Genomic DNA, 14,976 nt, shown 5'->3' on the forward strand with positions numbered 1-14,976 from the left:
CTTTATTACATATTGTCACATTATTCATTTAAACGTATTTTTATTTTATTTAACCTTTATTTAACTAGGTAAGTCAGTTAAGAACAAATTCTTATTTACAATGACGGCCTACTCCGGCCAGACCCGGACGACGCTGGGCCAATTGTGCGCCGCCCTATGGAACTTCCCAATCACGGCCGGATGTGATACATCCTGGATTCGAACCAGGGACAGTAGGGACGCCTCTTGCACTTGAGATGCAGTGCCTCAGAATGTTTGTGGTAAAGTCCAAAAGTGCCTTTTGAAAAGGGGCGGTCTCTAACCAAGTGCATAAGCTTTTATTATTTATTGTCACATTATGAAAATGATCTGTTCTATTCATCAGCATTTTTTAGGTAAAGTCCAAAAGTTTATTTTGAAAAGAGGCGGTCTCTAAGTGCAAGTAACTGGTTCATGTCCGCGGTGGGACATTCAGCTATTGTGCGTGTTGGGGAGGGAACTCGAAGGTCTCCGCGTTGTTATACTTCAATGAAAGGACTCGGAAGTAAACAGTCTTTAACGGATTTGTTTTATTTAACCTTTATGATTTTACGAATATGACGTTTTCCTTTTGATGCGAACTTGCGAAATTGTGACTGAAATTATGATCTAGTTGGCAAAGCCCTGGTTGGCTGCGTAAATTTCCCGACCTCTTGTGACTGTCAACGCGTGGCTCTTTACATGAGATAAAGGTAAATATCATATTGCAATATACAGTTTACCTATTTGAAGAAAGCTTGATTATTCTTACATACGTGATGCAACCATCAATGTAAAATACCCACTGTTATATGGGTAGCCAAATCATGTCACCAAAATGACCAAACCTCTTATAATGTCATGCTGGCTTGAAGACACTGCTTGCAGAGCAATCCATTCAACTTCAGCGACTGGTTTATAGTCATCGAAGTCTCTCTCTCTAATCTTAGGAACAGCTGTTACAGTCATACACACTCCACTTTTTCTGTAATGTAATTAATTATAATAATTAGTCAGCTTCCTCTCATCTGAATTGTGAATCATTGCTGTTTAGTGGTTAGAGAACTGTCTCTCTCTCAAGAGTGGTATCACTATAATTCGTTGGAAATCTTTTAGATTCTGAATCTATGGCAACTAACCGGACAATTGAAAGAAGTTCCACATAGAGTACTTTAACTACCTGTTTGATACAAGCAGTAACTGTTCCCAGTAACCAACAGTTGTCCACATACATTGGTGAAAAGGATATGCAACATAGTTCTGGAGGACATAAGTAGGCTATGAGACACGTTGTTACCATATTATGCAATGCTATTATAAATGTATAACAACAAGGATATTATCTTGGACCTAACAGTTGAAAGATTTTCATTATTGCTAAATTATTTGAAAACGAACTTTACATATAGTCCCCCTGCCCATGCCATGGTGATGTGAAAGGTATTTTGAAATAGTTTTTTGTTTGAACGTTTTTTCCTCATTGGTTTGTGTGATCAGTGCTCTACAAGGTCAAATAGCTTCTCCTCTGGGATGTGGTAATTTATGAGTAGTAGGAGATAAGTTCAACAATACTTGTATTTATGTGATGAGGAAGTATGTTCATAATGTGTTTTCTTTTGATATGAAACTCGGTTAAAATAGAAAGCCACTGAAGAGGACAGGTGCACTATTGAACAAGCTTTATAAGTTAACGTTTTTTTGGGGTTGTTTATTTGCTAAAACAAGGTCCTCGATTCAATCACAGTAGTCTAGCCATGTCAGTCTAATTGGCATAGTGTGAACTACTATGGTGTGTCAAATAGATTACAAACAGTACAGTGTCACTGGATCTTTCAATGCTTTACATGGCGGTAAATTGTTGTTTACTAAAATATATAGAACTTTTTGAATTTTGATTTCCCATAATTGAGAATGGATGGATATTTATAAATGTATATACAGTATTGTCTAGTGCTGTTTTCCTCAGTGCTGGGTAGTTGGATGTCCTAGTTACTCTCAAAAACACATTCTGCACATTCCTCACTAATCTCTGATTTGTGAAGTGTAGAGAAATGTTTAGTGCTTTCACATAGTTAGGCTTTGCATAATGTAAATCCTTAATTATAGAACTTACCATTTCTAACATTTCCAACAAAGAAAATGATGCACGCTACTCCGTAATAGATCTTACCACTTCTACAATGTCCGTTATTTAATAAAGATATCTGTTTAAGACATCATAATCCTATTTCCTTGACTAATGGTGGAATGTTTGGCCCCACAAGACTATATAACAACCTACTCGGCTGTTGAGGAGGCACAACAGTGCTAAGAAAAAAACAGTTGGGAGCATAAAAAAATCCAGCTAAAATTCATGTAGGCAGTGAGAGTCGAAACCACTGCAAATATTCCCTTCACCCAGGTCACTGTACCAGGGGAGCTCTAGGGACGTTGGCACATGCCAACATGCCCCTGGCTCACCTCACTGGTGACATGTTACTAGAGTAGATCCCCTCTGCTCTGCGCTGTCTCTTCCCAGGGGACTCAGCTACTGTTTTGTTACTGTTTTACATGTTTGAGACTTCCATCCTCTAGAGCAGTGGTTCCCAAACTTCTTATAGTCCCGTACCCCTTCAAACATTCAACCTCCAGCTGCGTACCCCCTCTAGCACCAGGGTCAGCGCACTCTACAAGGTTGTTTTTTGCAATCATTGTAAGCCTGCCACACACACACACGATACGATACATTTATTAAACATAAGAACGAGTGTGAGTTTTTGTCACAACCCGGCTTGTGGGAAGTGACAAAGAGCTCTTATAGGACCAGGGCACAAATAATAATATAATAATAATCAATCATTTTGCTCTTTATTTAACCATCTTACATATAAAACCTTATTTGTTAATCAAAAATTGTGAATAAGTCACCACAGGTTAATGAGAAGGGTGTGCTTGAAAGGATGCACATAACTCTGCAATGTTGGGCTGTATTGGAGAGAGTCTGTCTTAAATCCTTTTCCACACACAGTCTGTGCCTGTATTTAGTTTTCATGCTAGTGAGGACTGAGAATCCACTCTCACATAGGTACGTGGTTGCAAAGGGAATCAGTGTCTTAACAGCGTGATTTGCCAAGGCAGGATACTCTGAGGGCAGCCCAATCCAAAAATCTGGCAGTGGCTTCTGATTAAATACAATTTTCACAGAACCGCTTGTTGCAATTTCGATGAGGCTCTCTTGTTCAGATATCGGTTAATAGACTGGAGGCAGGGCATGAAAGGGATAATGAATCCAGTTGTTTGTGTCATCCATTTCGGGAAAGTACCTGCGTAATTGCACACCCAACTCACTCAGGTGCTTTGCTATATAACATTTGACATTGTCCGTAAGCTTGAGTTAATTTGCACACAAAAAATCATACAATGATGGAAAGACCTGTGTGTTGTCCTTGTTAATGCAGACAGAGAAGAGCTCCAACTTCTTAATCATAGCCTCAATTTTGTCCTGAGCATTGAATATAGTTGCAGAGAGTCCCTGTAATCCTAGATTCAGATCATTCAGGTGAGAAAAAACATCACCCAGATAGGCCAGTCATGTGAGAAACTCGTCATCATGCAAGCGGTCAGACAAGTGAAAATTATGGTCAGTAAAGAAAACTAAGCTCGTCTCTCAATTAAAAAAAATGTCAATACTTTGCCCCTTGATAACCAGCGCACTTCTGTATGTTGTAAAAGCATTACATGGTCGCTGCCCATATCATTGCATAGTGCAGAAAATACACAAGAGTTCAGGGGCCTTGCTTTAACAAAGTTAACCATTTTCACTGTAGTGTCCAAAATGTCTTTCAAGCTGTCAGGCATTCCCTTGGCAGGAAGAGCCTCTCGGTGGATGCTGCAGTGTACCCAAGTGGCATCTGGAGCAACTGCTTGCATGCGCGTTACCACTCCGCTATGTCTCCCTGTCAGGGCTTTTGCTCCATAAGTACAGATACCAACATGAGCAGCAGCTACGTTTGGCTACATACTGACCGTTAGTGGAATTCCCGCGAGAGAGTAACGGTTAATGTGATTGGATGTCAATTATTTGACTAGGCCACCTGTATTTGACATTGTGTTGTTATTTCGCTGAACACTAGATGGTTTCATTTTATTTTTGGCAGTGAAACGAGGCTACTCAGGCGAGAAAAGAACCTCACCCAAATGTATAGCCCCGTTGGAAAATATAAATGGACTGTTTGAAAATGTGAAGAAAAACAAATATCATTTTTTTTTTTTTAAATGTGAATCACATTTTTATTTGGCGTACCCCGGACGGCATTGCGCGTACAAATACCTGCTCTAGAGCACTCAACTCTTACCCTGTGAGGTCTGTAGCCTGCTGGTTTTCTGTTGTACCTGATAATTAATTGCACACACCTGGTGTCCCTGGTCTAAATCAGTCCATAATTAGAGGGGAACAATGAACAAATGCAGTGGAACTGGCTTTGAAATCCAGAGTTGAGTTTGAGGGCTCTAGAGTGACAACAACGAGGTTCTGTCTGTCTGTGTGTGTGTGTGTGTGTGTGTGTGTGTGTGTATGTGTGTGTGTGTGTGTGTGTGTGTGTGTGTGTGTGTGTGTGTGTGCGTGTTCACGGCTGTTTAATAGCAGAATTGTCCTGACAGCAGAATGATTAAAGTAGTTTGTGGGATGTATTTGATCAGTGTTTTTTACAAAGATTTTATCAGTGGTTTATGCTCTTTGGGGTGGGGTAAGGGGTTTAGTGGTGGTCAGTGTAGTGTCTTACCTTACTATATCTCTCTCGTCAGTGTAGTGTCTTACCTTACTATATCTCTCTCGTCAGTGTAGTGTCTTATCTTAATATATCTCTCTCGTCAGTGTAGTGTCTTATCTTACCATATCTCTCTCGTCAGTGTAGTGTCTTATCTTACCATATCTCTCTCGTCAGTGTAGTGTCTTATCTTACCATATCTCTCTCGTCAGTGTAGTGTCTTACCTTACTATATCTCTCTCGTCAGTGTAGTGTCTTATCTTACCATATCTCTCTCGTCAGTGTAGTGTCTTATCTTACTATATCTCTCTCATCAGTGCAGTTGACAGTATTTTGAGATTTGTTGGATGTATGCAGTTTATGTACATGCTTTTCAGCAAGCTGCTGGGATATGTTTTACCTAAAATCAAAAGTAAGAGTTATATTGATAATGTTTATGAGGGCTAATCTGCAATGGAATCAGTAGGTTCACTTCATTAGTTCCATTCATTAGTAAAACATTAGAGCCATTCGGAGAGGCAAGTGATTTAAAACTAAAGTGCCTGTTTGGCTGCATGCATGTTTTACTGTGTTTACAGTACATGGTTTTATGGAGCGGAGGAGTTAGATAACACAGATTGAGTGCACTTCTGTGTACACACATGGTTCAACTGAAGTGGGAATCATTTATATTAAACAATTTGTTGAATTTATGTCAATGGAATGTGCGGTGATATCCCTTGACCTTCTCCTTACTCATCCAAACATCCAAGAAAAAAGACTCTTGTTATCATATGTGGGCTACCGAGTGGCGCAGCGGTCCGAGGCACTGCATCTCAGTGCAAGAGGTGTCACTATAGTACCTGGTTCGAATCCAGGCTGTATCACATCTGGCAGTGTTTGGGAGTCTCATAGGGCGGCGCGCAATTGGCCCAGCGTTGTCCGAATTTGGCCGTAGTAGGCCGTCATTGTAAATAATAATTTGTTTTTAACTGACTTGACTAGTTAAATAAAAGTTACATTTAAATAAAACAATTCTATTAAACTGATATGTGAGCTATTACTGTCAATAAGTGCATATGTTGTGTTGACTTTAGAGAGAGAGACAGAGGAGAGTTTCCTCCTCTGGTTTAATGAATAGTTCCTGTCTGGTAAAGAGAAAGAGAGAGAGAGAGATACATCTGGGTCTGACAGAAACACACATAGTTAAAACGACTTTCTACATGTAATTGAATTTAATCCTCAGTTGTCCTCATGTTGTTTATGCGGCCTTCCATCCGGCTTAGTAGAGCTCTGTGAATGATTCTCATTATCATCTATCTACCCTCACTCATATCCGCTCTGAATAAGACAGAGAGGGGGAACAGAAGGGGTCTTTTACTGCAGAGTAGGAGTTTTAATCAGGGTACAGGATTGGGGCCGTGGTGAGCAATAGAAGCTGATACTACAGCGCTGTTATTGGCTCCCTCCGGTGTCTGATGGCTGAATAGGTAGAGAGGTAGGGCTGGGAAAGATTTATGAAATTGTATGTAATCATGTGTATCTATGGTTCTGGGGATGGATAATGTATGTGATTTTGGAGCATGCACTGCAGACCCCCCTTCAACCACACACACGTGGGAGAGCAGCAAATTGAACATCAAAGATAATTACCATCATGAGATTTCAATCTCTTAAAATTATTTTTACTTATTTAAAAGGGGAAATGGACAGCTCCTGATGTTGTTTGTCCTCCTCTGACTCGCTCTTCTGTCTGTTCCTCCATGCTCATGTCTGTTTATGTATCCCGTAGGTAAACATTAACACATGGTGAATGTTACGAACTACTGAAACAAGAATTGTTCTCTCCTCAGCTTCGTGACAGAAGGTAAGGGGAAGTGTCTGGCTCAGACAACTTGTCTCTGTTTTGCTTCCATTTTAAAATTATTTTCCAGTTTCCCCATTTCTTTATTTCTCATTTTCCATATCTAAACTTCATAGCTAGGAGTGGGATATATTTATCTAAAGTTAGACTTAGGCTTGTGTTCAGAAGGATACAACCGAACCAAAGGGTTTTGAAACTAAATCTGTGTTCTTATTGCACAACTCCTCTTATGTCATCTCCTCCATTTCAAATGTTTTTTTCTCACGTTTTATCCCACTGAATGTATTTCCTCCATGCAATGGCTATTACAGCCTCAGGTGCAATATTCACAGATTACAGAATGTACAGCATAGTCTAGTCTAGGCTGGTAACTATTGTATTTTGCAAACCATCACTGCACCACCTCAACAGAATTACCCCACCAGAGTTAAGTTACTGGCAATGTCGACCTAAAATACAAGTATACAGTAAGCTGTTTAAACAGTGTTTTTTGTAGGCCTATGTTCCTTATAGGAGCTTATAGGAGCTAAGGACTTAAAGGTCTAATGCAGCCATTTTCATTTCAATATCAAATAATTTCTGATTAACAATGAAGTACCTTATTGGGATTTTTTTCAATTAAAATGGTCAAAAAGAAACAAAAATAGCTTCTTAGCTAGAAGTAAACTAGGACTCTCTGGGAGTAGTCTGAGTGAATAGGACCAAACTGAAAACTATAGCTGTTATTGTCAAAGAGGTAGAGGGCTGCGGGTCTGACAGAGATCACTGAGGCGCGGTTATAATTGTTACTGCTGCAGGTGGAAGCTGGCGATCAGACAGACAATTTTGGGGATGAGAATATTTTTTTGAAAATGCTACACACAGCTATATCGGTCTTTCATACAGGGCTAGTAAAACATTATTTTTTGCATTTTTTTATAATTATTATTTTTAGGGGGTTCTGCAGCACTCTCAGCACCCATACTTCCTGTGGCTATGATCAGGTGTGTGTGTAGTCTCAATTAAAATAGTAAGCTATAGCCTATGCATGGGCGAAGAAGCAGGGGGCAGTTATCTTTCCAATGAAATTAACTTCCTAAATATGATTAGGCTATAGTTTACATTGCCTAGAAATACATATTGATCACCTTTTATTTTTTTTATCTCTGTCTGAAAATTGTCCCACTCCTAAAAGGTAAGCTATAAAACGTTTCTCAAGAGAAAGTGTCTGCTCTCTTTCCAACTCTGCTCTCTTCAAACTATGTCTAGCCTATTGGCTGATATAGCCCAGTAACACCGATAGCCTAATATAATGGGCCACGTGAGAATCTCTGGTAATTTAACTTATTTCTTAGGTTATTTTTTGCTCATTTTGATATTGCCTATATAGGGCACACAATTGCTAGGACCATGGCTGGCAAGTGAGCTGCGTCACATACTCCTGAAGTAACATTGCGGGACAGCGGTTGGGTTCGGGACACGTTCTTGCAGTAGCGGGTGGGAGTCAGGCAGAGAGCCAGCGGGAGGGGGCGGGTGCGGTATCAAAAGCTGCGGGTGAGGCCGGAATGAAGAAATAAGTCCTGCACAGAGTTTGGAACTCTCTTTCATATTGGTCTATTAACTAATTTACTGCCAAAACTCCATCCCACCAAAACAGGATGATATTTCAGGCGGTCTTTTTAAACAGCCGTACACAAAAATGGCATTATCATCATATTCACAATTTCACTGTGTTATTCCAACCTCAGTGTCGAAATATATCTAAAACACAGGAAATAATTTTTTTTACTGCACTGTATTGTTTGCTTACTTTGAACCTACCAACCCACAACTCTCCCTGACTCATCTCATTCCATAGACCGACTGCAGTCCTTCTGCCTCCCTATTCCAACGCTTTGACCCTTCCACCTCTCGCCATGGAAGCCAGAGGAAAGTACGAGTTTAATGCTACGGCAGAGGATGAGCTGAGCTTCCGAAAGGGAGACATCCTGAAAGTGAGTATGACCTGAGAGAGAATGGGAGGAGACACATTACAATTCAGAATCGTGTGCCATAGTAAGACTAAAGAATGACAGTAGTACAACTGAGTGTGGGACTTGGCTTTAAAGACACATTCCACTAATCTAATTCCTAAATTCTACACACAAAGTTCTACTGTTGTATTCTGTTGGGATATTAAACCTAAACAGTGAGCTCTGTTGTTTTTGTTTATCTCTGTTCCATAATCAGATTCTAGGTAGTCAAAATGAGTGGTTTAAGGCAGAGCTGCATGGACAGGAAGGCTTTGTGCCCCAAAACTACATTGAGAGACAAACCCCAAGGTGAAATAAAGTTACTCATTCTCATCCATAAAATGTATTTGAACACACACATACATGAGTTTGTATGCTTACAGTAAGTACAGTATAGCCACATCTGTATACTGTATCTCTCTCTGTCCAGCTGGTTCAAGGAAACGGCAAGCCGCAGCTCTGCTGAGGAGCTCCTGATGTCTAGGGAGGTGGGGGGATTCCTGATCCGTGGCAGTCAGAGCTCCCCTGGAGAATTCTCCATCTCTGTCAGGTGGGTGGGTGTAGTCTCAGGCCAGGATATTACAGGGAGCTCACTGATTACAAAACAGTACCTAGGGGGGTTAGAGTTTGCACCGCATGAACTCTGTAAAATGTAGTAACATGTTAACCTGCAAAACTCATCTGTGAACATTTTCCCAATCTCCCTCCATTTCTCATGAATTGTCTATGAGCCAGGGGAAGAGTTCCGTTTCTGTAGGCTGTACTTGATATCACTGGTACAGCTTTTCCTTGCAATATCTAACATACGCCAGCAGGGGACAATGAAAGTACTGCACCAGAGAAACAGTTGACTTTGGATTTATGGAATAGGACAGGACACAACTCAATTGTTTGAATCATAACTCATCACATCCTATCAGTTTATTTATTTAACCAGGATAAGCCCATTGAGACCCAGAGTCTCTTTTTCAAGGGAGACCTGGCCAAGAAGGCAGTAACATTCAATACATTATATAATTAAAACATACAACAATACAACAACATGATCCAGCCTAAAAAAGTCTCCCATCAATATTTTAAATTCATTCAGTGGCACTAACATATCTAGATGAAGCATGGATTGTAGACTATTCCATGCGTCTAGTGCACAAAAAGAGAAGGCAGTCTTGCCTAATACTGTGAATGTCCTGGGGACTTTAAGTAGCAACCACCTAGCGGACTGGGTATGGTAACTGCTGGTGATGAAGGAGACCAGACTACAGAGGTAAAGAGGGAGTTTACCCAAAAGGGCTTTGTAGATGAACACATACAAATGTATCTTTCTGCGCATATAAAGTGAGGTCCAACCTACCAATGGTGGGTGAGTGACTTGGCATTTGTAATAAAGCGCAAGGATGCATGATAAACAGAGTCCAGTCTCTGTAAGACAGAGGAGGTTGCATGCATGTACAACAAGTCACCATAATCAATGACAGAGAGAAAAGTGGCATGAACAAGCTTCTTTCTAGCCATAAGCGGGAAGCAATCCTTATTACGAAAATAAAAACCCAATTTCAATTTAAGCTTTGTCACAAGATTATCCTCATGAACTTTAAAGGACAACTTGTCATCCAACCAAATACCTAGGTATTTGTAGGATGACACTTTTTCAATGGATAAGCCACCAGATGTGACAATGCTAACGTTCTCTGGCAGAGTTCTAGCTCTGGTAAAGGTGATGTTTTTTGTACATTCAAGACCAGTTTGAGACCATAAAGGGAGGCCTGCAGTGACTGGAGGCCTGGAGCTCTTCAACAGCCTGAACCAGAGAAGGAGCACATGAATATATGACTGTATTATCTGCATATTGATGTAACTTTGCTGGTTGCATGCAATTTCCAAAATCATTAATAAAAATTGAGAACAACACAGGAGCTAACATGGAACCCTGGGGCACACCTCTATTAATCTCAAGAAAGCTAGACTTATGATTGTCAGGATATACACATTGTGTTCTGTCAGAAAGATAGTTCCTAAACCAATTTACTGCCCATTCACTGAGACCAATGTTTCTGAGTCTAGCTAGCAACAATTTATGGTTAACTGAATCAAAGGCCTTTGCTAAATCCACAAACAGAGCAGCACAATGTTGCTTTTTATCAAGTGCATTAATGATGTTGTTTGCCACTGCCATAGCTGCAGTTGTGGTGCTGTGCACCAATCTAATGCCAGACTGAACCCCGCTCAGTATGTTCTTTTCAATTAAGAAGTTTTTTAACTGTGAGTTCACTAGGGATTCATAGACTTTGGCCGGGATATGGAGTTTAGAGATAGGACTATAGTTTTTAGCATATGAGGGATCTCCACCCTTTAGCAGCGGGAGGACATAAGCTGATTTCCAAATGCTGGGTATGGAATTGGTCAAGAGACTCAAGTTGAAAATGTGAGCCACAGGTTCAGTAATAATACCAGCTGCTATCTTTAAGAGGTAGGGATCCACGTTGTCTGGACCTGCAGACTTTTTAGTGTCTATAGCCTTTAGTGCTTTATAGACAGACCTCAGTATAAGAAACAGGCTCAAAGATCAAATGGTTCACATGAGGGCCTATATCATAGTTGACTGTAACAGAGCTTACATTAGAGGCCTGGGCCCCACCATTATCAAAAACTGAACCAGCAGATATGAAGTGCTTGTTAAAAACCCCTACAATATGGGCTTTATCCTTCACTTCATTAGAATCCATCATTAAATGGTCAGGAAGGCCAGAGGATACACTAGAACCTGACACTGATTTGATTAGCTACCAGAACTTGGTAGGGTTGTTTAGGTTCTCTGTGACTGCATTTAAATAGTAATCTGATTTGGACTTCCTGATCAATCCTGTGTATTTGTTTCTTAGCGCTCTGAAGGAGGCCCAGTCAACAGCTTGAGCCCAATAGATATTTCTCTTTCTAATTAATTCTGCCAAGTTATCTGAAAACCAGGGATTGTCCCTTCCACTGATTCTAAATTTCTTCACAGGGGCATGCTTATCACAAATCGACACACATTTCATATAAAAATAGTCCCAGGCAGTGTCAACCAGGGTTGGGGTCAATTCCATTTCAATTCCAATTAATTCAGACACTAAACCAAATTCAAATTCCAAATCTTCCTCATTGAAAAGCATTGAAAATAATTGGAATTGGAATGTCAGTGTACTTCCTGAATTGACTGGAATTGGATTGGAATTGACCCTAAACCTGCATTGTACTGTATGTGACTAAGAGGCCAGATGTTGTGTTGTGACATGCTTCACTGATATATAAAACCATACTTTCCCCTCAGACATGAGTTTGACGTGCAGCATTTCAAAGTGATGAAGGACAGCAAAGGCCACTACTTCCTGTGGTCAGAGAAGTTCATTTCCCTCAACAAGCTGGTGGACTTCTACAAGAACACCTCCATCTCCAAGCAACGGGACATCTACCTTAGAGACGGTAGCCGGGATGACCAGAGCCCATCCGCACCCCAACCGGTATTTCAGCCATATATTATCTCAGTTCAATCAACTCTTTAGTGAAGCCTTCCTTCCCTTTCTTGACTTCCCACTCTTCTCCCTGTATCTCAAGCACAGATACAGGAACTGAAATCAGTGAGCTATTGCACCAGAATGGTCAATTAACCAATGGTATTGGTCTATTAAGGGGTACCGCATGGTGATGTCACCATGGAAAATCAAACCTGTTGATTAGAAGGTCCTGTGTAGATTGTACTTTCAACCAGCAACTATCAGGAAATAACACTGATCAAATGTTTTTGTTAGTTTCATCAGCTGTTGTACAATATGATAAAAAAACTACATTTTGACTGCACTGGGCCTTTATTAACCTTTTCCTGTCCACATCCTTCTGTTGTCAGTTGAAGAGAGGGAGTCTACCTGAGGAGAGGAGCTATGGGGCCCCTACTGTAGCCACGTCACACCGCAGGGCCTCAGACCTTCCTCACAGTCAGCAGGTAAACACCACTCACCCCACAGTACTCACCCCAAAGTACAAACCTACACTACCTGCAATGCAGTCTTTTGAATCATGTTGGTTTATCAGAAGCTGCTATGTACCATGGTCATGTAAAACCATGTCATTGCTTTTATTTGATTTCATTGGGTTTGAAATGTTTTACTGTGATTCTGAGACATACTGTAGGTTGGTTTAAAGGTTAGAGTCTGACCTGAGTTCAACCTCTCTCCTCTCTTCCCCCAGAGTAAGAGACCTGGGATGGGGGAGAGGGCTCACACCATAGGCACCCCTGGTAGAAACACCCCCCTAAACTCTCTCCCAGCCCCCCAAAGGACATCTGAAACCATGCCTCATCCACAGGTACAGTAAGCCTACTGTAGTCAGTAAATGGGGGCTCATCCTTGATGTCCTCTGAAATTACTGGTTCCTATGGCCAACTATTACCTAACACAGGTTTGTTTGTGTGTGTGTGTGTGTGTGTGTGTGTGTGTGTGTGTGTGTGTGTGTGTGTGTGTGTGTGTGTGTGTGTGTGTACCAGAGGGCAGTCATACAGGTGAAAGCAGTGTACGACTTCACAGCGGAGGAAGGGGACGAGCTAGGCTTCCGTGCAGGTGATGTCATTGACATTTTGGATCATTCTGATCCATCGTGGTGGCAAGGAAGATTGCGGGGTAAAAGTGGTCTGTTCCCTGCTAACTATACCACACCATTATGAGGAAAGCTTAGAGAGAGAGAAGTCGCTCTTTGGACATCTCCAATCATATGGACTGTGATGATAAGAGTCGGCCAACACACAGAAACTTCAGCAGCCCAAACTGTAGGACTAAAAAGAAATTGGTTCACATATGATTTCTGATAACATATGCTCACACATTTATTTTTATTTTAAAGCTGGTGCTCAGCATGATACAATTGACATACCTAAATGACACTGATTTGTAAGCAGTTGCGGACTTACCATTAGGCAGAAGAGACAATTGCCTCAAGCCTCACATCATCAAGGTGCCTTGTGAACTGGGCATAATAATAAAATGCTAGTAATCTTCTTTTTTCCCCAATAATGTATCTGCAGGAGACCCCACAACTGGTTTATAATAATGGACTATTCCACCTTGACAGAGTTCCCGTGCATTGTTTCACACGATATGATTGCAAATTTGACTTTCATTGTAATTAAGCTGTATCAATGAGGTGCTTTCACAGCGGGGCAGAGAAATGTGCAATTAACGCAACCAGTGAAAATAAAAAGAGAGAAAGAAGATTTAACAGAAAAATGTTGTAAGTTAATGCATTTCTTTAGTCAAAAGAAGAGTGCTGCTTGTAATACTGACATTGTCATCGAGGCAGAAGACATGTATGTGTAGACAATGTATCTGATGCAATCTGGCCAAACAGAGTATGGCATGCCATACGCTTTTTGGCCAGGCAGAATCAGATACATTGGAACCATATAGAAAGACAGAGGGGCGTTGTTTGGCTCACTAGGATAATCGGATAATCTCCAGTGAGATAGTTTGTCACTTACGAATTGAAGGAAAGTTGTTTGGATGCTACTTTATGAAGTGATTGTTTGACAATCAGATGAAAACATCATGACTTGTTGTGTCCATTTTAATCCCAGCCCCCGCCCCCACAGGAGGCCTTTTGCCTTTTGGCAGGCCGTCATTGTAAATAAGAATTTGTTCTTAATTGACTTGCCTAGTTAAATAAAGGTTACAGGTTAAACAAAAATGTCACATTAAAAGGTCATTTCTTTTTACAGTTAAATTATGTCTTTACTATAAAACCCATAACAAAATGTTGTGCACCCAAATCACTAAGTCCGCTCCTGTTTATAAGGGAACTTCCACAAGCCAACTACAGTGTCATATCCATTGGAGGTTGAAAACTGGGAGCTATGCTGCCACACATTTACTGTATGGTACTACACTTTTTGTATTGTTACCTTTTCGTATTGTTTGTAGTGCTTGCTTTTAATTGTGAGGTCTCCATAGCAAATTATGTCTTGTTAGTGAACTACCAAATTTACAATGTCAGTTTGGGTATGCTTGTCATCTGTCTAAATTAAAACAATGATGTATATAAACCCTGGCTTGCTGATGCTATGTATTGGCCAATGAGATGCTTTGAAGACACCGGTCGGCCATATTGTCACTCCTCAAAAGCAGTCTTCCATAGGAATTCATGGAATTCGTCAGTATTTAATTTAAATGTTTTTAGGACAAAATGACATGTATTTAAGTATTTTTGTTGTAGTTGGGACAGTATTTTCAAAGAATTACTCTAATGATCTGACACTGAGAACTATATTCCTGACCTGCAGTGTTGGGTAATAGTGAACTACATGTAATTCAACTAGTAATTTAACTACATTTTGCTGTAGCTCAGTGGTAGTTGAACTAAATTCAATCTAGGTAGTGTT

At 40.5% G+C, this 14,976-nt stretch overlaps 1 protein-coding gene across 1 annotated transcript; it reads left to right on the plus strand.

Annotated features, from left to right (window-relative positions):
- Window positions 1-367: 367 nt before the first annotated feature.
- On the plus strand, window positions 368-14,640 carry LOC115202873 (growth factor receptor-bound protein 2). Its single transcript, XM_029767003.1, has 9 exons — window positions 368-710; window positions 6,514-6,588; window positions 8,423-8,558; window positions 8,794-8,885; window positions 9,007-9,126; window positions 11,884-12,073; window positions 12,457-12,552; window positions 12,798-12,914; window positions 13,093-14,640. Exons 3-9 carry the CDS (start codon window positions 8,481-8,483, stop codon window positions 13,267-13,269), a joined length of 870 nt encoding a protein of 289 aa, XP_029622863.1. The 5' UTR covers window positions 368-710; window positions 6,514-6,588; window positions 8,423-8,480; the 3' UTR covers window positions 13,270-14,640.
- Window positions 14,641-14,976: the final 336 nt, after the last annotated feature.

This window comes from Salmo trutta, chromosome 1 (assembly GCF_901001165.1).
Source record: "Salmo trutta chromosome 1, fSalTru1.1, whole genome shotgun sequence".
Taxonomy (NCBI): domain Eukaryota; kingdom Metazoa; phylum Chordata; class Actinopteri; order Salmoniformes; family Salmonidae; genus Salmo; species Salmo trutta.

Bases quoted from the DNA above. Each gene is read 5' to 3' on its own strand.
- LOC115202873 (XM_029767003.1), top strand. From the start codon at position 8,481: ATGGAAGCCAGAGGAAAGTACGAGTTTAATGCTACGGCAGAGGATGAG. The intron at 12,074-12,456 runs GTATTTCAGCCA...TTCTGTTGTCAG, and splicing joins GCCCATCCGCACCCCAACCG to TTGAAGAGAGGGAGTCTACC. The intron at 12,915-13,092 runs GTACAGTAAGCC...TGTGTGTACCAG, and splicing joins AAACCATGCCTCATCCACAG to AGGGCAGTCATACAGGTGAA.